Genomic DNA, 22,685 nt, shown 5'->3' on the forward strand with positions numbered 1-22,685 from the left:
AGAGAAATGGAGGTTTATATACAATTCTGCAAGTAGTTAAGAAGCACTACAGTACATATACTTGTACAATGACCATAACACACAAGGTGAAAACTGAACGTGCTGGTGAATTGTGAACGACGCAGTGACACAAAGGTGTGAGAAACAGCATGAACGGTGCAATGGAAAAGAAATACAGAGGCCAACAAACAATGTAAATATATAAAATTAAGTACAAAAAATTATTTTGATGGTTTAGTTGATCACAGGTGGGCCTAAGTTCTAGGCTGTGTAGTCGACGGCGTTTCAACCTGGATAATTTCAGGTCATCATCAGGACAGAGGTCATAGGTTAGAGGGTAATGCTTCTAAAACCAAGGGGAGAGAGAGGAGGTCAGGAAAGGTCCAAGGAAACAGGAAGGGCGAAAACGGTAGGTAGCGTGGTAAGTATTACCTGGTGGAAATAAGGCGTCGCGTAAATAATTGGATAAAGGGGTGGACGCTGTATGATTCAAGGATTTTGTGGATAAAAGGAGAGAAGGCGCAAGGTATATGAGGAAAGAAGTGTCAAGGGTGATTAAAACAGACTGCAAGAGTCCGAAAGAACGGAGGAAACAAGGTGCAGTAATTACCCAGCCCGGGATCCAGGGGGAGAAGGATGCGAGCTGGCCAGCCGGCCAGAGCGTGAGGATGGAGGGGAGGATCCGAGAGGGGGGCCAGTACTGGGCGCAAGGGCAGTATCTAGAAAGGAACAGTCAAAAGGGAGAGTCAGTACTACTGCCAAAATTGAAAAGATCAGAGCGGTCCAATGTGGGAGGACGGCGTGTGCGCACAACTTACTTATATTGTGAGGTCCCAGATGATTTAGGCGGGGCAGGAACCGAGACTAGGCGCGAGGGCGGAATCTGGAAGGAAACAGTCAGAGAGGTAGAGTGAGTACTACTACCGTAATTTAAAGGTCGGAGCGATCCAATGTGGGCGGACGGCGTGTGCGCGCAACTTACTTAAATTGCAGTGTCCCAGATAAGTAAGTCGCGGAGAGTAGATCAATCCAGGTGTGAGGAACGAAACCTCTGGGCAGTGGGCAGAATCGTCTGATGCAGCCGCACCAGGAGACGCAGGTGATTAAATGAAACCCGGAAGTGTTGCACCTGACCCGCCGGTCACGAGGGGGACAACTGGAGCGGCGATGGAATAGATCGGGATGGTGCCCCGGGGGTGCTTGTGAAAGAAAAGGAGGGAGGAAAGACAAGCAGACCGGAGACGGGGGAAGGAAAGGAAAGGGAGAGAGGGTTAGGGAGAATTAAAAAATGTCCAAAAGAAGAGGCAATTATTTAACCAAGGCATTACTCCAATTGTGGAGCAGTAAATTACACAGGACTTATGGTTGACAATTAATCCAGTACGGTATAATGTTGTTATACATAAATACAATCTAATTTGAATATCATGGACACGGGAGGGCAGGGTGGGAAACAAGAGGGATATGAGATCAACCAATGGAAGGCAATGAAGAGCCACAAGACAGCAACCAAAACAGACCGAATGTTACAGTGTACAACAATTGAAGTTTATAACATATAGTCGAAGTGTCGATCTAAAATGTGCTGATCTTGTATTGAGGAGCATCACAATTGAAGGATAATAAACAATAAACAAAGTACAACAATGGCGGGCGGGGGGATGTTCAGTACTTATAGCTACATAAGCATTCATACCTTACCACCGCTGCCTGCGATTATTTTGTTTGCATTAAAATAATAAATAATGCAAACAAAATAATCGCAGGCAGCGGTGGTAAGGTATGAATGCTTATGTAGCTATAAGTACTGAACATCCCCCGCCCGCCATTGTTGTACTTTGTTTATTGTTTATTATCCTTCAATTCTGATGCTCCTCAATACAAGATCGGTACATTTTAGATCGATACTTCGACTATATGTTGTAAACTTCAATTGTTGTACACTGTAACATTCGGTCTGTTTTGGTTGCTGTCTTGTGGCTCTTCATTGCCTTCCATTGGTTGACCTCATATCCCTCTTGTTTCCCACCCTGCCCTCCCGTGTCCATGATATTCAAATTAGATTGTATTTATGTATAACAACATTATACTGTACTAGATTCATTGTCAACCTTCAGTCCTGTGTAATTTACTGCTCCACAATTGGAGTAACGCCTTGGTTAAATAATTGCCTCTTCTTTTGGACATTTTTTAATTTTTTAATTCTCCCTAACCCTCTCTCCCTTTCCTTTCCTTCCCTCGTCTCCGGTCTGCTCGTCTTTCCTCCCTCCTTTTCTTTCACAAGCACCCCCGGGGCACTATCCCGATCTATTCCATCGCCGCTCCAGTCGTCCCCCCTGTGACCGGCGGGTCACGTGCACCACTTCAGGGTTTCATTTAATCACCTGCGTCTCCTGGTGCGGCTGCATCGGACGATTCTGCCCACTGCCCAGAGGTTTCGTTCCTCATACCTGGATTGATCTACTCTCCGCGCCTTACTTATCTGGGACATTGCAATTTAAGTAAGTTGCGCGCACACGCCGTCCGCCCACATTGGATCGCTCCGACCTTTAAATTACGGGAGTAGTACTCACTCTACCTCTCTGACTGTTTCCATCCAGATTCCGCCCTCGTGCCTAGTACCGGTTCCTCCACCCGCCTAAATCATCTGGGACCCCACAATATAAGTAAGTTGTGCGCACACGCCGTCCTCCACATTGGACAGCTCTGATCTTTTCAATTTTGGCAGTAGTACTGACTCTCCCTTTTGACTGTTCTTTTCTAGATACTGCCCTTGCGCCCAGTACTGACCCCCCTCTCGGATCCTCCCCTCCATCCTCACGCTCTGGCCGGCTGGCCAGCTCGCGTCCTTCTCCCCCTGGATCCCGGGCTGGGTAATTACTGCACCTTGTTTCCTCTGTTCTTTCGGACTCTTGCTGTCTGTTTTAATCACCCTTGACACTTCTTTCCTCATATACCTCGCGCCTTCTCTCCTTTCATCCACAGAATCCTTGAATCATACAGCGTCCACCCATTTATCCAATTATTTACGCGACGCCTTATTTCCACCAGGTAATACTTACCACGCTACCTACCGTTTTTGCCCTTCCTGTTTCCTTGGACCTTTCCTGACCTCCTCTGTCTCTCCCCTTGGTTTAAGAAGCATTACCCTCTAACCTATGACCTCTGTCCTGATGATGACCTGAAATTATCCAGGTTGAAACGCTGTCGACTACACAGCCTAGAACTTAGGCCCACCTGTGGTCAACTAAACCATCAAAATAATTGTTTGTACTTAATTGTATATATTTACATTGTTTATTGACCTCTGTATTTCTTTTCCATTGCGCCGTTCATGCTGTTTCTCACACCTTTGTGTCACTGCGTCGTTCACAATTCACCAGCACGTTCAGTTTTCACCTTGTGTGTTATGGTCATTGTACAAGTATATGTACTGTAGTGCTTCTTAACTACTTGCAGAATTGTATATAAACCTCCATTTCTCTACCCTTGGCTCATGCTGTGGTCTCCCTCCCTGTCCTCCGTTCTCTTGTGATTTACCTCACCTCGCTAAATTGTTTCCTCCCCAAAAATACCCTCTTGTTGAGACATTGTTTTTTGTTGAAATGGATGCAATCATACTTGTCAAACAGACAACAGGTTGTAACCATGGCACCATTTGCCTCTCCTAAGTCCCTGGTCTGCCATGGAGTGCCTCAGGGCTCTGCAATAAGCCCCATTCTTTTCAATATTTACCTCCGCCCCCTGATTCCCATCATAAAATCATATGGGATTGATTTGGTTAATTACACCTTCTGGCCGTGCCGATGACAGATGGAGCGTGTTTTCTCGACAGCAGAGCTGACTGCAGCCTAGTCGCGCCTCTCCGCCCGACACGAAGACAGAAGAGCAGCCTTCGCTGCACACCCTCTGATCGGACAAGATATGGAGTGGGTTTCGGTGACCACATGCTGTGGGGCATTCTCCGGAGCCGTTTGGCATTGGTTGTGCGGATCTGTGGTCGAGTGGAACTTCCTTGAATTGCCTGAGTCAGAGGAGCTCTCACTGAGCACAAGATGGCGGAGCTTGCTGCGGACCGAGGCTCCGGTTTCCCTCCTGGAAAGCGAATCTCAACCAGAGTTAAACCCGGGACTCAGCGGGGCATGCACCATACAAGGCACTCTTCTATTTTTGATTTCTCTGAGCCCTGTATGTTTCAGAGGCTCGCTCCAGTTTTCAACTCAGCCTGACCCTAAAATGGCGACTGCTGAAAAGCGTGATGGTCTTAATTCTCTGGCGAACAGTGCAGGCTGCATCGCCGTGGAAACAGATAGGGGCCTAATTTTTATTCCGAGTGCCCATTGCCGGATGTTCATGGCGTCCTCACTTCTCTTCCCTAAGGTACAATTTTCTGCCGCTGTTATACAGTATGATCTTCGCTCCGGTGAGCACTGCTTGTAGGACCTGACCCTAAGATGGCGTCCTTTTATGAAGTGCGGGGAGCGCTTCTCCTTCCCTTACTGGTCTCCGTGCTGGAATCCTATGGTCCTGGGAAACTGTCTCAGCTGTGGTGCCTGTTTTTGTAGGGTATGAACTATATATATGATATACAGTATATTTCTCATTCCGGCGAGCTTTGCTTGTACCACCCTTGAGTGAAACACCACCTGAACACCTGGCTGAACGATGTCAAGAGTTTCCTGCTCTGTAAATATGTAAGCTATAATTGTCAAAGCCTAATCGCTGTTAAAATGTAATCCTGAGTTACTTTGCTATATATATATATATATGCAAATATATATATATTTATATATATAACCACTAGTATATGTAGTAGACCTTTGTACTTACAACCATTCCTATGTGATTTTAGAGTTTACCTGTGTGTATCTATTCCTTGACTGACTTTACAGCTTGTACATTTGCAATTTTTCCCTCCTTTTGCTCCACTTGTACATTTGCATTTCTTTTCCTGTTTATATCTCTTATGTAACTCATGTAATCTAAAGTGCTTATGTAACGCAACTGGTTCTCTTTTGTAAAGCGCTCTGACACCTTCGGGTACTATTCGCGCTCTATAAAATCGCAATGAATAACATTTAAAAAAGCGTACACTTTCCAAGATGGTTGCGTCCTTTTACCCTTTTCCAACGGCCCTTTCGCTGTCATATATGCCGTCCTGCAGCCAAGCAATTTTGGAGATTATAGAGCGCGTGCTCCGACGTTTTCGCTTCTACCGTCCTTGTCGTCACGACGTTAACAGTGTTCCGTCACAGCGTCTTTACTGATTGGCGGAGAGATCTAGGGGCGTGTCGACGCGTGGTCGCTGAGCCCTAGGGTCCGGGGCGATATCCGCTCTCAGTCTGTTTGGAGGGAGCCGCGCAGCTGTGAACATGGTGGGTTCCGGGGCTCGTGCAGCAGCATGGCGGCGGCTTGTGCGCTGAAGGCCGTTGGTCGAACCGTCGCAGCTGGCGGGGGTGCCGCGTAGGGCGCGCGCAGCGGGACTCGGTGCGAGCCTGTTCTGCGGCTTAGGCCTAGCCTGCGGCCCTGTGGAGTGGCCACGTGTGCGACGGGGAGCGGCCCTGCCTGCTGGCCGTGGCCCCGCTGGGTGGATGAGGCGGGGCCAAAGGGCTCCTGAGACACTGCTTGGGCAGCGGAGGAGGGTGCAGGCCCGGTGCGGTGGAGGGGCGCAGGACACCGTGCGGTGCTGGGGGTTGTGACGCAGTGGCCCGGTGCGTTGGGGTACGTGGTGGTGGGGGTCAGTGGACCTGTTGTGCTCGGGTGTGACTTCCGTGCTTTCCATGCGAGGGGCCTGCTGAGCCTTCGGTTGGCACGTGAGCGCCCCGTCGGTGGTGGGGGAGGGCCGCCGTGGACACTGATGGTTGCGGGCCCGCCCGTGTGCGGGCGTGCTATAGTGTCTGAGAGGGAGAGTGGACGCAGCGCCCACGCATGCGGTGGCCCGAGGGGGGTGTCCCCAGAGCTCTTGGGTGGTCTGCGGCTCTAGGGGGGCTTTCCCTTGTTTCGTGATCCCCGTTTGGGGGATGAAGTACAGGATGGCATGGGCTCGTCTCCTCGCAATGTGCCGCTGGCTCCATACTCAAATGCTCCCGTGGCCTTCCTTCCTCTGCAGGTTTCTTTGCACTGTGAAGCGCCTCCTAATTCCTTCCTCTGCTTCCAGGTGCTGCTCCACGTGCTGTACGAGCATGCGGCCGGCTACGCGCTCTTCGCAGTGTGTGAGGTGGAGGAGATCAGCATGCTGCTGCCTCAGGTACGTGCCCCACACCGTCCCCCGCCAGCCTTGGAAGACCGTTCCCCCCCCAGCCGGTGCTGTGATGTGAACTCAAATCTGTCAATCCCCTGACGCCTGATGTGAGACTCAACTCTGAGCGCTGGCACTACTTTCTAGGGGGACGAGGCCTTGTTATGGACGTGATCCCGACGTCCGTAACGGTGGCGGGACCTTGTTTAGTGTGCGATTTCTTTGTGTCTATTTCTTAAGTTATTTTGAAGACCTACAACTTACCAATTGCGTACGGCGGTCTTGACGCAGTCCCCTCAGTGTAACTACTCAGATTTCACCCCATACACAATCTACACTAACATCCTTTTAGTTTATGGTCCCCATTAGACATTATTTTCTATTTTCCAAAATGCTGCACACAGATTAGTAAAACACGCTTTACAAAACTTGCCCCGCGTTTTATCGTAAACTAATAGGTTCATAACAAATGCACGTAGGTCCGTCTCTAATGCACCCTAGTTTGTTGTAGTTAGGGTTACCCCCTTCAACTTTTATTTGCGCGAATTGGCGTGCTCATTATCAACAATTGCGTACAATGGGGCATATCAACAACAACCGGCGATAATTATCGCTAAGCGCACTTAGCGCTCGGATAATTATCGCCGGCTAGCACCGATTTTTATCGCGGAGATAGCTTGCTATTAGCAACGCTTATCTTATCCGCGATATAAATCCTAGCGCAAAGTGGCTAACGTGAGATTATCGCTGGAAACCCAGCGATTATCTCGCGTTAGATTGTTGATAGGGACAGACCAACTTAGCCATGATATCCTGCGGAAGGAGGATATCATGGCTAAGTCATAAAAATACCAGACGTAAAAAAAGCAGCGTTAACCGCAATTAGCGCTGCTTTTTTTGCCTCTATCTGGGTTAGCGATATTCTTGATAACAGGAGAAATGTCGCTTAGCAACTTCGACATTTCTCCTATTTTACTTTGCATCTCATTAGAAATGCAAGGGGAAGCGTAGAGTAAAAGGGTGCTAACATGCAATTTGCATGTTAGCACCCTGTTGATAGGGTGCTAGTTTTATCTCTGCTTTTTTGGCTTTTAAAGCCAAAAAAGCAGAGATAAGCCCTTGTTGATATGCCTCTAAATTCTCATTTATTCTGGCGTAGTTAGTTACTCCAGGTCTAGTATATTTAGACAACTAGATTGAATAGAGGTTTACTGTTGGATGCGTTCTGTTTGAGGGGGCGGGGGGTGTACACTGTTAATTTTGCATTTTTTGTTTACAGGTGGAGGAGAGCGTGCTAAACATCGGGAGGTTTAACAACATTGTCAGATTAGCAGGGTTTTCCCCCTTTAAATCCGCCCAAAGTGCTCTAGAGAATATAAATGCCATCTCTGAAGGTGAGTTTAACTTGTTGCTCTTGTGTAAGCTGTAGAAATTCGTGACAAGCATGTCGTTTTGTTTTTTTGTTTTAAATATATAGACCGAACGTTCGTGTATACTGGGCGACTTCTAAAACTGACCTACCAGCACAACCTTCGGGGCTCCCGGGTAGCGTCTGACGTGCCATGATGTTACAATTTAATCTGTCAATCCACTGACCGATGTGATGTCAGACTTTTGGCTGAGCACACAGACTTCTATCGCGCTGCGCTTCCACTCTGAATAACTCGTACGTGCATGCCAGCTCGGTGGGTACTCTTAAACATTAAGTGCATTCACTTCTTGGCCCTCCTCACAACAGGAATACTTCACGAGGACTTGAAGCTGCTTCTGGAGACGAACATGCCCGCGAAAAAGAAAAAGGCTTTGCTGGGAGTGGGAGATGCCAAAATTGGGGCTGCCATACAGGAAGAATTGGGATACCCATGCCAAACTGGTGGCGTAGTGTCTGAGCTCCTCAGAGGTAAGTGCATGAGGTGGGCAGAAGACCATGGAGGGTGGGGGGTGACCTCTACTGTACCCGTCGTTACTGCTTTGGCCACAACAGATTACGGAAAGGTAGATGAACCCATATCACACTGGATACCGGAAACACTAACAGCACTCGACTGGGGGCGCTCATGTCTTCATGCATGCATTGGGAATGAACACCTGTAGCCCCGTCATCTTACAAACATCTACTCCTGACAACACATGGGCGGAGCTTAACTGCTCCGGTTTGTCCTCACAAATCTGGCACGCTAGTTGTGTGCGTTTACACCGCCTGCCCCATCAAAGCTAAACTACCAATCCTGACACATGGCCTTCATCTCGACTCCCATCTAATGATCTTGAGCGCAAGTGGCGGCGCCTCCTCAACGGAGGGTGGGCGTGCATCGTCCCACTGGCCCAGAGCCAGCAGCTGAAAAATAAAACTTTTATTATTCAGCTATTGGCTGAGCCAGCGTGTGCCGGGAGGGGTGGGGCCATTCCGGAAGGGGCAGAATGCTGTGCACTGCTAACTGCATGTATGTTCGTCCGGCAGTCAAACTGACGAACAAGACAGAGTTAATCTTTACAGATTGTTATCTAATCTGTAATCAATAGGCTCGTTTACATTTTAGGCAAACATGTGCCTGGATGTCCTCACACAGCACCCGGTGTCGCGCTTCATCCTAGTGGGTTGCCACCTGGTATTAAAACTAGTGTTGGAGAGAAGAGGTGAACTAGTACCCCATCGCCACTCAATGTGTTTCTGCCAGTGGGATCGATAGTCGATTGCATTTGTCAGGACAAAAAACGGGAACCTCTTGTGGCTCAATGTACATGCCACTGGTGGTCTACCCTTTGTGGTCACCTTATGCTTTTAGGTCCGTATGTGCCTGAAAGACAGTCTGGTTATACAGCGTGACTCCCCGTGCTGAGGACATGCAGTCACATTGTGTCTCGAAGCAGGCTGTCACGTGAGCATATCGCTAATGTGTTGGATACAAATCGAAGTCACTTGGGTGACATGGCATACAACGACATGTCGGAGACCTCTGCCTCTACAACCCTTACAAAGACAGCGTTTTAAGTGCCCAGCAGTGTGCCTTGTATTGTATCTTGTTTGTCTCAGCTCTTTGAAAAGATGGGACTGGACCTAATGTTGTGGTGTCCTTTCTAGGAATCCGCCTGCACTTCCATTCCCTCGTCAAGGGGTTGACGGCCCAGTCTGCTTCCAAGGCTCAGCTGGGACTTGGCCACAGCTATTCCAGGGCCAAGGTGAAGTTTAATGTTAACCGGGTGGATAACATGATCATCCAGTCCATCAGCCTGCTGGACCAGCTCGACAAGGACATCAACACCTTCTCCATGCGGGTCAGGTGGGTACCGGAGACTTGCCCTGGGTGGTCCCTTCTCCCTCCCAGTGCTTACCACAGCAGTGCTCACCGTGTGCTGACTGTATAGAAAGTGGAGGAAAAGCAACATCCCCGTGTATACACCACGGCTTGGTAAATTGGAGACCATGTCTGTATTGTTATCGGGGAGACACAGGGCAGAGCTGGCACACATTGGGTGCGCACGAACATCTCATGCTTGCCTCCTGATGCGAGTGAAGCTGGGGGGAGGGGGGGATCCGTGGGTTAGAAACGTGTGAACTGTCAAATCGCTCCCTTCCGAGAGCCATGCTGGGTCCGGTGGCTTAGTGCGTTCTCTGGAGGAATGTGTACACATGGTCACAGGTTCAAATCCAGGTGGGTCCACTCAGCTTTTCATCCTTATGATGTTTTTAAAATGAGCACCGTTGAGTTGGGTATCTGTTCAGCCCCAAGATGGCCTTCTAGGTGAATGTGTGCTTCCCACATGCATGTTGCGGTCTGCCAGGCAGTACTCCTGAATATAGTGCCTCGAACGCATCGGTGCTGGCTTAGCCGGTCACCGCAAGGGATTCCTCTTCTGTGCCCTTGGTATCTGAGCAGTGTCTACTCTTCACCTCAAGTGCCCTGTTTCCTCTTCTTCAGAGAATGGTACGGCTACCACTTCCCGGAGCTGATCCGGATCGTTTCTGATAACTTCACGTACTGCCGCATGGCCCGGTTCATCGGGAACCGCAAGGAGCTGAGCGAGGAGCAGCTGGAGGGCATGGAGGAGATCGTGATGGACAGTGCCAAGGCGCAGGAGGTGCTGGACGCCTCGCGCTCCTCCATGGGTGAGTCCCACATCCTATAGTGTCACTTGAACGCGTACTGCTCTATATGCTGTTTGAGACCAGTTCAAGCTGGAAGTTTTGTATTTGTGCAAAAGTATCGGGCTAAATTTTAACGGTGTGGAGCTAACCACTTGTTAGCCCCCCTAGCGGCAGTACTACCGCACATTGGGGGGGGGGGGGCATCTCTGGATCGCTATACTCGCGCTCTTGAGACTGCGTGAAGCATGCTAGGTTGCTCTTAGCTCAGTAGGTGCACACTACCATGGTCATGCAGGGGTTTGAGTTGGTTTTTGTGAAAGCGAGAGAGCTTGCTAAGACCACTTGCATGCTTTGGGTTCTTGACACTCCTTTCCTGCTGTTGCACCCCCACAGGGATGGACATCTCCCCCATCGATCTGATCAACATCGAGAGCTTCTCGGCGCGCGTGATCTCCCTGTCGGAGTACCGGAAGGAGCTGCAGGAGTACCTGCGCTCCAAGATGAGCCAGGTGGCGCCCAGCTTGTCCTCCTTGATCGGGGAAGTGGTAAGTGTTTGTCGTGAGTGACGCGTAACGGGTGCCATGGACATGATGATCCTGTGAATCTGTCAATCCTCTGAACTGCTGAGTGACCACCCTCACTGCTGATCTGTGCACCCGCTTCCCTTCGCCAAACCAATCCACGTATCGGAGCTTTATATAGCGCAGGCAGTTACCTGGGAGGCTGGGGAAGTTGCTGGTTGTGTGGTGGAAAGGTTCTATGTCGTAGCAGCTAGGCGTGAGAAGGAGCGTTCTCTGCCGTTGGTTCAGTGGATTCTTGGGGTGTCTGGTCAGTTGGAAGGCCAGGCATAAGTTGATGTATGCTAGGCCGGGGTCAGGATCTTAAACCGGAGTGTGTAGTATCTTGAAACGGGGTGTGATGTGGGTCCTTCTGCAGTGATTCGGGTGGTGCGCTGAGGTCCGCCAATGTTAGTGGTGGGTGAAGAAAATTTCGAGGCATGAGCTATGGATTGTGTATACTTTAGCTAGCATAGATCGCCATTCGGGGTGGGGAGTAGTTGTGTACGGTTGAGATGCAGCCCTGGTGAGCTGCTTACGTGTTCGGCAAGTATTCCTGCATGCTTCTAGAGTGCTGAGGCCTTGCATTGCCCCACAGATTAGGTACTTTTAGTCGTGGGGCACTGGAGCGTTTGTGGAGAGTGGTGCTTACTACCTTTTTCCCCCCTCTTTCAGGTTGGCGCTCGTCTCATATCCCACGCAGGCAGCTTAACGAACCTGGCCAAGTACCCTGCGTCGACGGTCCAGATCCTGGGGGCGGAGAAGGCCCTCTTCAGGTACATCTGCAGTGTGGTCACGGTGATGGCAGGCTCCTGGGTGCCGGCCATGACACGCTGGCGGGACGCGTCCAGAACGCGTGTGCTGCGTGGGTGATACGGCCGGCCTCAGACTCTGAGCGACCACTGCTCTTTCCTTTCCGGCTCTGTCACCTGAAGTGCCTTTGGCCACGTCCCGGGAGCACAGCAGGTTAGACTGATGATACAGGGGTTACATCCCAGCACGGAGTTGTATTCCAAGCCTCGGGTGGGCTCTGCAGGACCTTACGGGTTGGACTAGGATGTAGCGGTCGCTGATGGCTCCATTCTTTGGATCAAAGCCTCCCTGGGATGACGCTTCCGATAGATTGTTTCCCTGTGGGGGCTCCTCTTTAATTAGTGTCTTCCTGGTACTGCATCGGGGGTGGGTGGGACCCTCTGTTCTGACTCCCTCTTCTATTTCAGGGCTCTGAAGACGAGGGGGAACACCCCCAAGTACGGCCTGATCTTCCACTCCACCTTCATCGGGCGAGCTGCAGCCAAGAACAAGGGCCGGATCTCTCGGTACTTGGCCAACAAGTGCTCCATCGCGTCGCGGATAGACTGCTTCTCAGGTGAGATGGGTCACAGCTTCCTCTCAGTGCGCAGCGCCCCTCGGGGACGCCGGGCCGGCTTCTGCAATGATGGAACTATTTTTCGTCAACAGAATTTCACCAGAAGTGAATGTTGATTAAACTTCTCTGAGCGAAGCCGTTGATGGGGGCGTTTTAAGAGTAGCAGGTGGCGGGACAGTATGGGGGTGGTGGGGGTCAGTATTAACAGGCCGTTGGGTTGGGGTATGTCCCGGGTTTCACCAGTTGAAGTGGGCAGGTCTGGTAATAGCAGGGCTCCGTCAGGTGTGGGGAGGGGGCCTGCCCCGGGTTCCACCAGCAGTAGCAGGGCCAGTATTGGCATGTTGCACATTGATGTGTACGGACTGTCCGAGGTGTCGCTGTTGGGTTGTGATGTTGCACATTGATGTGTACGGACTGTCCGAGGTGTCGCTGTTGGGTTGTGATGTTGCACATTGATGTGTACGGACTGTCCGAGGTGTCGCTGTTGGGTTGTCATGTCGCACATTGATGCTGTGTGGACAGACTCCGAGGTGTCGCTGTTGGGTTGTCATGTCGCACATTGATGCTGTGTGGACAGACTCCGAGGTGTCTGTTGGGTTGTCATGTCGCACATTGATGCTGTGTGGACAGACTCCGAGGTGTCTGTTGGGTTGTCATGTCGCACATTGATGCTGTGTGGACAGACTCCGAGGTGTCTGTTGGGTTGTCATGTCGCACATTGATGCTGTGTGGACAGACTGTCCGAGGTGTCGCTGTTGGGTTGTCATGTTGCGCATTGATGCGGGATGCAACGCTGACCTGTTCCTCTCCCCGTGCAGAGTTCCCCACCAGTGTCTACGGAGACAAGCTGCGGGAGCAGGTAGAGGAGCGCCTGTCCTTCTACGAGACCGGGGAGGCCCCGCGGAAGAACGTGGACGTCATGAAGGAAGCCCTGGTGGAGGTGAGCACATGATCTGCCTGCTGTAGAAATGCGCCTCTGCTGGAAGTGATGTGAGCTTTACTCCTGACTTACACCTGGAGGCAAACACTGATTTAATGAGGCTGATCCAGCAGTGCCGTCCACGCACGGCGCGCTGCACGCTCTCACGTCCGACTCTAACCTCTCGCCTTGCCCCCCTTCACCAGGCCACCGAGGTGACCGCAGCTCTCAAGAAGAAACTTGAAAAGAGGGAGAAGAAGCGAAAGCGGCGCGAGCAGAAGAGGCTGGAGGCGCTGGCGGCCGCCGCGGGGGAGGCGGAGGACGACGAGGAGCCTCTGCCTAAGAAGGCCAGAGTTGACGACGAGGTATGTGCTTGGGCTCGCCATGTGGCTTTAGTTTCATTCTTGGCTTTTGAATCTGGTGCTTGTTGATAGCAGTGGTCTGTCTTCCTTTAGTGGCTGCCACTCCTGTTTGCATGCTTTCATTGCACAGCTCTAAAGGAGGCGGGAGCATACTTGGCTCCACGCTTGACTTTGACAGTTCCACATTCTTGGGGTCGATGGAGCGTTGTGTACTAGGCTCGCTTAATGCACTGGTTCTGTGCACTCCCCTCTCCCAGGAGACGGGTGTCCCCATCCTGTCTTCACGCACCCCAGACTAACTCCACCTGTAGTTCAGCGGTAGGACTGCTGTGCAGGAGCGTTGCAGCACGAAGCACTTCACCCGCACTGCACACCAGCTCCCTGGTCCACCAGACTTCAAGTTGTTGCCAACCTGCGAATGAGATGCAAACTGCAGTTGAGATGAGTAGCACTTAGCATGCTTACCTGAATTTCCTCACATGCTGTTGGAAAACGAGATTTGTGAGGCCTGCACAAATGTGTCTACATTTGTCCTTCACTGGGAACCAAACACCCCATTGAAGCGCTTGGCTCTCGGAGGGTAGCTTTGCAGAGCAACCTAGGGCTTACTCAAGGAAGGTGGTGTGGGCTAGTAATCCCATGTTCGAGGCATATGAGCTGCAGATTATACACTGTGCATAGATCGCCATCTGGTGTTATGCCCGGATGCTTGCAGTTTGTTTTTCCTCTTTGAAAGTCTTTGTAAATCATAAGTTCGGTGACTCCTCCCTTGGTTCGTATTGCGCATGGGCTTCGGCTCCATCCTCAGGTTGTTTTTTCCCGCCATCTGGCTCGGATGTAATACTTCGTGCTCCGGTTCCGAACTTTCCAGTTCACCGATCGACGCAAAATCCTCGCCCTTCGAGAGCCATCAAATAATAAATCATCTTAATCGCCTTCTCTTCAGCACTTTGATTCCGGTCGGCGACCTTCGGGCCTATTCCGGCTCCGGTCTCGGCTGATGGAAAGAACTCCTTTCAAGAAGTGCCCTCTATGTGGGTCCAAGTTTCCCCACACCGATCTCCACGAGGTGTGCAACCTCTGCCTCTCCCCTCAACACGAGGCCCGAGACTGTCCCGCCTGCAAGTCTTTTCCGCCTGCAAGTCTTTTCGCTCCAAAAAGACTATTCGAGATCGAAAGGCTAGACGCAACATGGCGCACTCCTCGACCTCCGCTCCAGTAGACTTCTTCGGGGACGACGTCTCTGCTCCGGGACAGCAGAACATCGAACAGGAGGACGCCGACCTCGTCGGTGCTTCCGAGGCCGACGACTTGGATGTGGAGGACCTAACCCTGGCGCAGGGGGTCAGGAGTAAAATACCCCCTCCCACACCGACACCCAAAAAGGCTTCGATCACACCTTCGCCGTCGGGCCTAGGCAAGACCAAGGATACTGCTTCTCACACCCCACCTTCGGGCCCGGTAAAGAAGCCTATTAAGCCTTCCGGCAGCTCGGGCTCGAGCCAGCTTACCATTTGTACCAAAACACACTTTGGCACCGAAGAAAAGATCGGCCTCCATCTCCACCCCGAACCCAGTACCAAAGCCTTCGGTGTCAACCTGCCCTGCCGGTGCCGACCAAACATCACAAGGCCCTCGGCACCGACACTCCCGTGCCGAAGCCTTCTTCGGCGCCGACCAAAAAATCGGAGGTCCTAAAAAAGCACGGCTTGGACAAGCCTAAAGCAGTCTGCCCCGAAAACTTCAGCGCCGACTGAACAACCAGTGTCGCAAGAACTTTTTACACCGGATCCTCTCAAAAGACACTCACCAAGGATCCAAAAGCTGGACATTTGACATAGTCTACAAAAAAGAGACACTTAGACAAACCAGCTCCACCTCCAAAGAGAAAAGACACTGCTACCTCCCCTTTCAGAGTGCCTTCCCCCCCCTCCTCCTCCCTCCCCACCTCTATCCTCTCCACCCCCGCCTCATCGTTCCCCAACCTTGTCTCCTGTCCCAGACGACTTAGGAGACCCATTTTATGATCCAGCAGATGTGCCTCTGGATCCCACCCCTACTGCATCTCCAGACCCAAGGGACGACTATAATAATCCGGACATTCCAGATGTCCCACAGGATGACCTTTACCCATCTAGGCCATCCCCCACCTGAAGATTCCATGGAGTTTCACCACCTATTACAAAGGGCAGCACAGTACCACAGGGTGGAGTTACATACCGACCCAGTGGAGGAGGATTTTCTCCTAGACACTTTTGACGATACACATAGGGTCCACTGCCATTCTACCTATGATAAAGGGTGTAATTAAACATGCCCCTGAGGTTTTTAAAGACCCAGTCAGGGCCAGGATCCTAAACCCTCGGATAGAGAAGAAATACAAAGCTGCCCCCACAGACCCTTCTTACATTAAAGGCCCTGCACCATTGGATTCCCTAGTGGTATCTACAGCTAGGAAGCGCTCGAATTCTCGGGCGTCATGCGAGGCACCCCTACCTGACAAAGAGTCCAAGCTCCTAGATGCGTCAGGGAAGCGCACTGCGTCACAAGCGGCCAATATATGGTGTATTGCCAATACGCAAGCACTGTTGGCCCGATACGACAGGGTGCATTATGATGAGCTAGAGACCATCATGCACCATCTCCCTGAAAAGTACAAGACTAGGGCTAATGAACTTATTCAAGAGGGAAAAACACTAACCAATACCTCGATACGATGTGCCCTCAATGCAGCCTCCAGGGCCATAAACACCAGTGTCCTTCTCCAGCGCCATGCCTGGCTCAGGGTTTAAACCAGAGGTTCAGGCCTCTATATTAAATCCCCCTTTCGACCACGATCATCTCTTTGGCCCTAAAGTAGACGAAGCCCTCAAAAAAATGAAAAAAGATACAGCGAAATCTATGGGAGCCCTACAAACAGACTCCCAGGTGCTCCTTTCGCCGTTCTTCCTTTCGGGGCACGGGCAGAGGCTACTCCTCGGACAGTGCATCCACGTCCTATAAATCCCCCTCCTCAATCTACCTTCACGAAGGGTTATCAAAGAGGCGGATACAGAGGCAATAATAATGAGAGGCAAAACAAATACCGCCCGCTCTGCTACACCTCCTGCCCGATGACTTTCCCCCGCTCCCTCCAGACCATTCCAATCCGGTCGGAGGCAGACTACATTTCCTTCACGTCTGGGAGACAATCACCTCAGACAGATGGGTGACACAAATTATTCAGTCAGGGTATTGCCTACAATTAACATCTACACCCCCAACATTCCACCCAGGCACCGCCCTATGTCGCAAGAACATACTGCGCTATTAACACAAGGTGATCTCCCTCCTGCAAAAGGGAGCAATAGAGCAGGTCCCCATAAATGAACAAAATTTAGGGGTCTACTCCCTGTACTTTCTAATTCCAAAGATGGAAGAGACTCTACGACCTATCTTAGATCTCAGACCTCTAAACGCCTACATTCACTCAGACCATTTTCACATGGTAATCCTCCAACAGGTTCTTCCACTTCTCTCCCAGAACGATTTCCTCACCACTCTGGACTTAAAAGACGCGTACTTTCACATCCCAGTACACCAGTCTCACAAAGTACCTCAGGTTTGTGGTAGACGGACAACACTACCAGTTCAAAGGTGCTCCCGTTCGGGGTGACAGCACCAAGGGTTTTCACCAAGTGCCTGGCAGTAGTGGCTGCACACCTAAGAAGACAGCACATTCACGTCTTCCCCTATCTGGACGATTGGCTGATAAAAGCCACGTCCTACCAACAATGTGTGCATACCGCTGCTACGGTCCAACTACTTCACCAGATAGGCTTCACGGTGAACCATCAAAAATCCCACCTGGTACCATCACACACAACAATATCTCAGTGCCACCATAGACACCTCAAAGGCCATAGCCTATCCCAATCCTGCCAGGATTGCAAAAATGCAGGCGCTGCATCAAATTCCTATGTCAACACTCTCTCCCAGCAAGAGTGTTTATGCAGCTCATAGGGATGATGGCCTCTTGCATCTTTTTAGTGCCCCATGCAAGACTCAATGCGTCCACTCCAAGAGTGCTTGGCGCGCCAGTGGAACCAGGCCCAGGGACAACTGACAGATCTGGTGTTGGTAGACGGTCGCACCCATCGCTCTCTGCAGTGGTGGAACACCACAAACCTTTCCAGAGGTCGACCGTTCCTGGACCCGGTCCCACAGATAATCCTAACGGCAGATGCATCGCTCTCCGGCTGGGGAGCTCATCTGTTACATCTCACAGCACAGGGCACATGGATGCCGCAACAGAAGTTACTCCACATCAACCATCTGGAGTTACTGGCGATCTTCCTCGCCCTAAAATCCTTCCAGGCGCAGATTTCAGGCAAGGCAGTCCTCATTCGCACAGACAACATGACTGCCATGTACTACATTCAAAAACAGGGGGCACACACTCTCCACAGCTCTCTGTTAGCACAGAGCATATGGAGATGGCCAATTCCACAAAAGATTTTTCTCCTAGCCCAACATGTCCCAGGAGTCAAACACCGTGGCAGATCTGCTCAGCAGGCAGACACAGCAGATCCACGAGTGGGAACTTCACCCACAGGTTCTTCACCCGTTCTTTCAGATGTGGGGGCATCCACACATAGACCTATTCGCCACCCACAAACAAAAAATGCCCAAGCTTCGCCGCCAGATATCCACACCCATTGTCCGAAGGCAATGCGATATGGATGAACTGGTCAAACAAATTTGCGTACGCTTTTCCGCCTCGCCCACTAATTCCATTAGTGGTGCGAAAGCTACAGCAGCATTCCCTAACTCTGATACTAGTAGCTCCAACATGGGCCAGACAACTGTGGTACACCACACTGCTGGAACTCAGTAGTACGACACCAAAAACTACGCCTCTCACCATGCCTCCTAACCCAGAACCATTGAGAGATCAGGCACCCGGACCCAGCTCAACTCAACCTTGCGATCTGGCTCCTGAGGTCCTAGAATTTGGATACCTTAACCTTCCCCCCCCCCCTGATTGCATGAACATTATCAGGGAAGCTAGACGTCCTACTAGGGCGTGCTATGCAGCAAAGTGGAAGGTTTGTTGTTTACTGCCACAACAACGCAATCAATCCTTTAAATGTATCCATACAGCACATTGTTATTTACTCCATTTACAAAGGTGTAACCTAGCATATACTTCCATTCGGCTACACCTCGCTGCAATTGCTGCCTATTTACAAAATAGGCAGCACCTCTCACTTTTCAAAGTGCCTGCCATCAAAGCCTTTATGGAAGGCCTCAAGAGTAATTCTACCCAGAGTGCCACCCTCACCTGTTTGGAACTTGATATAGTCCTCTCGCGGTTAATAGGACCCCCTTTCGAACCATTACATAAGTGCGAGCTGCAATTTCTCACATGGAGAACAGCTTTTCTAGTGGCCATCACTTCCCTCAGAAGAGTTAGTGAAATACAGGCACTCACTATACAGGAACCTTTTCTTCAGATGCATCAATCTGAGGATGGAGCCGAAGCCCATGCGCAGTACGGACCGAAGGAGGAGTCACCGAACTCGTGACTTCCAAAGACTGTCCAAGAAGAAAAACAAACTGCAAACATCCGGGCCCAACACCAGATGGCGATCTATATACAGTGTATAGATCTGCAGCTCTACATGCCAAGAACAGATGCATACTGGTAAGTAGCATATTCCTTCATAGACTAACACTCAAACGGGAACAGAAAAAAAATCCTAAGATGGCGACCACAGGAGGGAGCTTCTGGCGGAAGCGCGCCAACGTCGCAGGACACCAAATGTTGGTACATCAACGCCCACCCTACCTGGGCCAAAAATAAATAAAGCAGTGAATCCAGAAAGTCTTCTAGCTGCAAAACTAGAACGACAGGTAAACTACTCTTTGCTGGTCATACAGTATACACCCTTAAATCATTGTGGCTGGCAGTCTGGTTCAGCTAATGCAGTAGCAAGGTAAGCATACCTTGGAACAAGGGGTACGTCTCATATCTGTTAACGTGTATAATGCAATTCAATCACAGCCCCTAAAAGGCATCACACTAATGGCTATGCAATTACAACCATGCACCCTGGCAAGGATTATGGCAACATTCTTCCAATTTACTTATTACATTAACATTGCATGTGACCTCCAGTCTCCGAAAGGAACAACATTGCTCAAATGCACCTCGTGTGCAATTATACCTTTCCACAACTAGGGGATGTCTCCACTTGGATAATCCATATTCAGCCCCTCACACCTCAGTGTAGTCCTAAACATCACCAAACAGCAAAGCACGCTGACTATCCCTTACATGTCATATTATAAGGCCTTTTCCTGGTAGAGAGGTGTTGTGCAGCGGCCAGGGCAGCTGACTTTGGAGCACAGGGTTCATGGTTCAATCCCCGGCTCCGGCGGCAGCTTTGCACCATGTGACTGGGCAATAGCTTACTTAATTTCCACAACTGTCCCCAGCGCCAAGGGTAAGTAGTTCATGCTTTACAAATACAGATTTACATTGCGGGTACCCACCCAACTCTGCATAGTCCCCATCTGTACCCAGCTCCTGGGCTGCACACGACAGCATCTCCCCCGCACAGCCCTTACACGGGTGCACACCAGTGGCGCATGTAAACATTCCTGTGCCCCTTACCCTGGCTGCATCGCAGCAGCCTTATCTCAAAGCAGACACCGGGGGAACCCACATGCTATCCCTTTCATCATGAGTTTACTGTGGGACCGTCCTAGCGATTGAGGCTCTCCCACAGTAAATGCTCAAATCGGGTGTTCCAAAAGCAAAATCCTGGCGGCTCAGATTGTCAAACACCTTCTCACACATACATATCTGGCCATGACAAGAAAGGTTGATGCAGCTATAGTTTAACTACTCCTTTCCCAGTGGTCGTCTCTAGGCTGAAGGCCTCAGAAGTCTGTGGAAAGTAATCCACAAGTCCGGGATAGAAATAAAAAGGTAGATGTGTGACCCGCCAGCTTTTCAGACTGTTATCCCTACTTCCATTTATATCCAGCTTGGGTCCAGGTCACATTTTCAGCCGATCTACACTAGACCAATTCAACTTCAAATCTAAACAGATTTGTTGTATGCTTCAGCACTGCAGTATTAGGCTAGCAAACTATTGTCTAGCGCTGTTCCAAAGCAGAGGATGTACTGTTTAGGCTGTAGTGCGCCACACAAGCCCTAGTTTCATATTTCAGTGCTAGTCTATGTTTTTCTGACCAGCTCTTTTCACCTTTCAGGATGTCGAAGTGACTGTAATAAAGAAAAAAAAGAAGAAAAAGAAGCAGCAGGAAGAGGAGGAACCCGAAGAGGTGGAGTTAGAAGAAAATGGGGTTGAGGAGGAAGTGGAGGAAACGCCGTCCAAGAAAAAGAAGAGATCTGTCCCAGAAGATACGCCCAAAAGTGACAAAAAGAAAAAAAAGAAGAAAACACTTGAGACTGATTGAATGGCAATACCCCAGTGACTGACCCCGTAGCGGCAGCAGTGCCAGGTATTGCAATCTTTGAACTAGAGGCTGCCCAGTGCCCACAGTGTAGTAACTGCGGCTCGGCATGGCCTGAATGTACATGGGAGCTTGTGCTCTCCCAGCCAATGGTCTGCCCTTTCAAGGTGCCTGTGGCGCCGCTGTGGCCTTGACGTGCCTGCTCTGGACTTGTACATATGCTTACACAAATAAATGAAGTTTTATTTCCTAACTTTGCTGCTGCTTGTGTGGTTAATGGTGGAGCATTGGCACTAAACTTCAAAAAAGGTGCCATGGTGAACAGTACTAATTTTCAAAGATTGACACCATGTATGAAATCCATTTGTCTCTGCAGTTCTACCTGGGGTGGTGCAATGCTAGGGAAGTTGACTCAAGTCTACATTATTGAACTGTTTTCCCTTTTTTTCCACTGTACACGTTCTGACTGAGTCCGTAACCTTTCCCCTTAGTGGTGTAAAATAACCCTCTAGTAAGATTCATGGTAGTCAAGTACTTCTGCATCCTTTCAGCCACTCTGATGGGCCTCAGATGGCACTGCTTACTTTTACATGAGGGGGTAGAGATCTTCGCACATAATGGCCTCATCTGCTCACAGGACAACCCCGTGGTATTGGTGCGTCACATGTTTACTTGTAGGTTTTTTGCACTCCAGTTGGTTCATGGAATGTTGGTATGTATTGAACTGCTCCGAAAAGCAGTGCTGCTGGGGTGGCATGGTTTGCTGTCCAATAGCAAGGTTCCATATAAAGCACTCTTACTAGAAGAGTAAGATAAACATTACCTCGGTATACCTGGATGCAGTCCTTCTGCATGAGATACTTTCTAGCACAACCCATTTTCTAGCTGAAACACAAGCTGCTCCCCCTCACGCCCCCAAGATAGCCCCAGTAACCCAGGAGCCACCGCAAAAGGGAGAAACTTAACAGAGCACTTCGTATTTTAAAAGAGAATATATGTGTTTTTTTTTTTTCTTGGGCAGATTCTAGTCCAATTCCTTTGCCGCCTGGGTAGGTTATATAATTTTAATTTTTATATGCAGTCCAGCAGTCTGTCGGCGTTCTTTGGATCATATTTGTTTGCCCTTTTGCTCTACTTGAACGAGCAGGGTTTTGGTTTTACACGCTTAAGCCCAGTGTGTTTGGCCTCCATACAGTGTCTGGCTTCAGCTCATCTACCGGGGACTGCGCGCTCCTGCACACATCATTGACCCCCCCCCCCCGTCTGGGTTCCTGTGTTTTAGTTGGTGGGGTCCAATGTGCCAAATTTCTTTCCTCTGTGTGCGGCAGTGTAAGCGGTCTGTGCGCTGCAGAGTTCTATATGCACCAAGGGACTGATCATGCATTTGAGGGCTGCGCTCAGTTATGTCTGTGGCAAACACCACTCCAAACATCTGTTTACAAAAAAACAAAACCAGAGCATTTCATGCATACAGCTACCTTTAATGGGGAAGTGAGACAGTTTTTGCAGTGTAGATGCTCAAAGAGCTTCCTGGCATTAACTTCTGCAGTATCAAAGCATCCTCTGTGATCCTAATGGCGAACAAGTCCAGGCACTAATGCAGATGTAGGCGGTCATTTTACCTGGAAGAGCATGAATGTCCTCTCTGAAGTTCTGAATCAGGGTGATCATGACCAGGCAGTAGTA

The 22,685-nt window shown here is 50.2% G+C and overlaps 1 protein-coding gene and 3 non-coding genes across 5 annotated transcripts; all 4 read left to right on the forward strand.

The window, feature by feature from the left end:
* Window positions 1-5,248: 5,248 nt before the first annotated feature.
* Window positions 5,249-21,252, forward strand: NOP56 (NOP56 ribonucleoprotein). 2 transcript variants are annotated; one of them, XM_085642866.1, is made up of 12 exons: window positions 5,249-5,375; window positions 6,158-6,247; window positions 7,518-7,632; window positions 7,977-8,138; window positions 9,321-9,519; window positions 10,159-10,346; window positions 10,719-10,870; window positions 11,558-11,658; window positions 12,103-12,251; window positions 13,070-13,191; window positions 13,377-13,535; window positions 20,796-21,252. In XM_085642866.1, exons 1-12 carry the CDS (start codon window positions 5,373-5,375, stop codon window positions 21,000-21,002), a joined length of 1,647 nt encoding a protein of 548 aa, XP_085498992.1. In that variant the 5' UTR covers window positions 5,249-5,372; the 3' UTR covers window positions 21,003-21,252. The 2 variants fall into 2 exon arrangements, with proteins under 2 accessions (XP_085498992.1, XP_085498993.1); XM_085642867.1 differs by having other exon boundaries at window positions 5,375-5,721.
* LOC146863436 (small nucleolar RNA SNORA51) lies at window positions 9,555-9,691 on the forward strand. Its single transcript, XR_014978697.1, has one exon. It is a non-coding gene; the product is annotated as a small nucleolar RNA SNORA51 (small nucleolar RNA).
* LOC146863437 (small nucleolar RNA SNORD56) lies at window positions 12,313-12,385 on the forward strand. The gene has a single exon (XR_014978694.1). It is a non-coding gene; the product is annotated as a small nucleolar RNA SNORD56 (small nucleolar RNA).
* On the forward strand, window positions 13,232-13,299 carry LOC146863438 (small nucleolar RNA SNORD57). Its single transcript, XR_014978653.1, has one exon. It is a non-coding gene; the product is annotated as a small nucleolar RNA SNORD57 (small nucleolar RNA).
* Window positions 21,253-22,685: the final 1,433 nt, after the last annotated feature.

This window comes from Triturus cristatus, chromosome 2_2 (genome assembly GCF_964204655.1).
Source record: "Triturus cristatus chromosome 2_2, aTriCri1.1, whole genome shotgun sequence".
In the NCBI taxonomy this organism is placed as follows: Eukaryota; Metazoa; Chordata; class Amphibia; order Caudata; family Salamandridae; genus Triturus; species Triturus cristatus.

Bases quoted from the DNA above. Each gene is read 5' to 3' on its own strand.
- NOP56 (XM_085642866.1), top strand. The intron at 11,659-12,102 runs GTACATCTGCAG...CTTCTATTTCAG, and splicing joins GCGGAGAAGGCCCTCTTCAG to GGCTCTGAAGACGAGGGGGA. The intron at 12,252-13,069 runs GTGAGATGGGTC...CTCCCCGTGCAG, and splicing joins GCGGATAGACTGCTTCTCAG to AGTTCCCCACCAGTGTCTAC.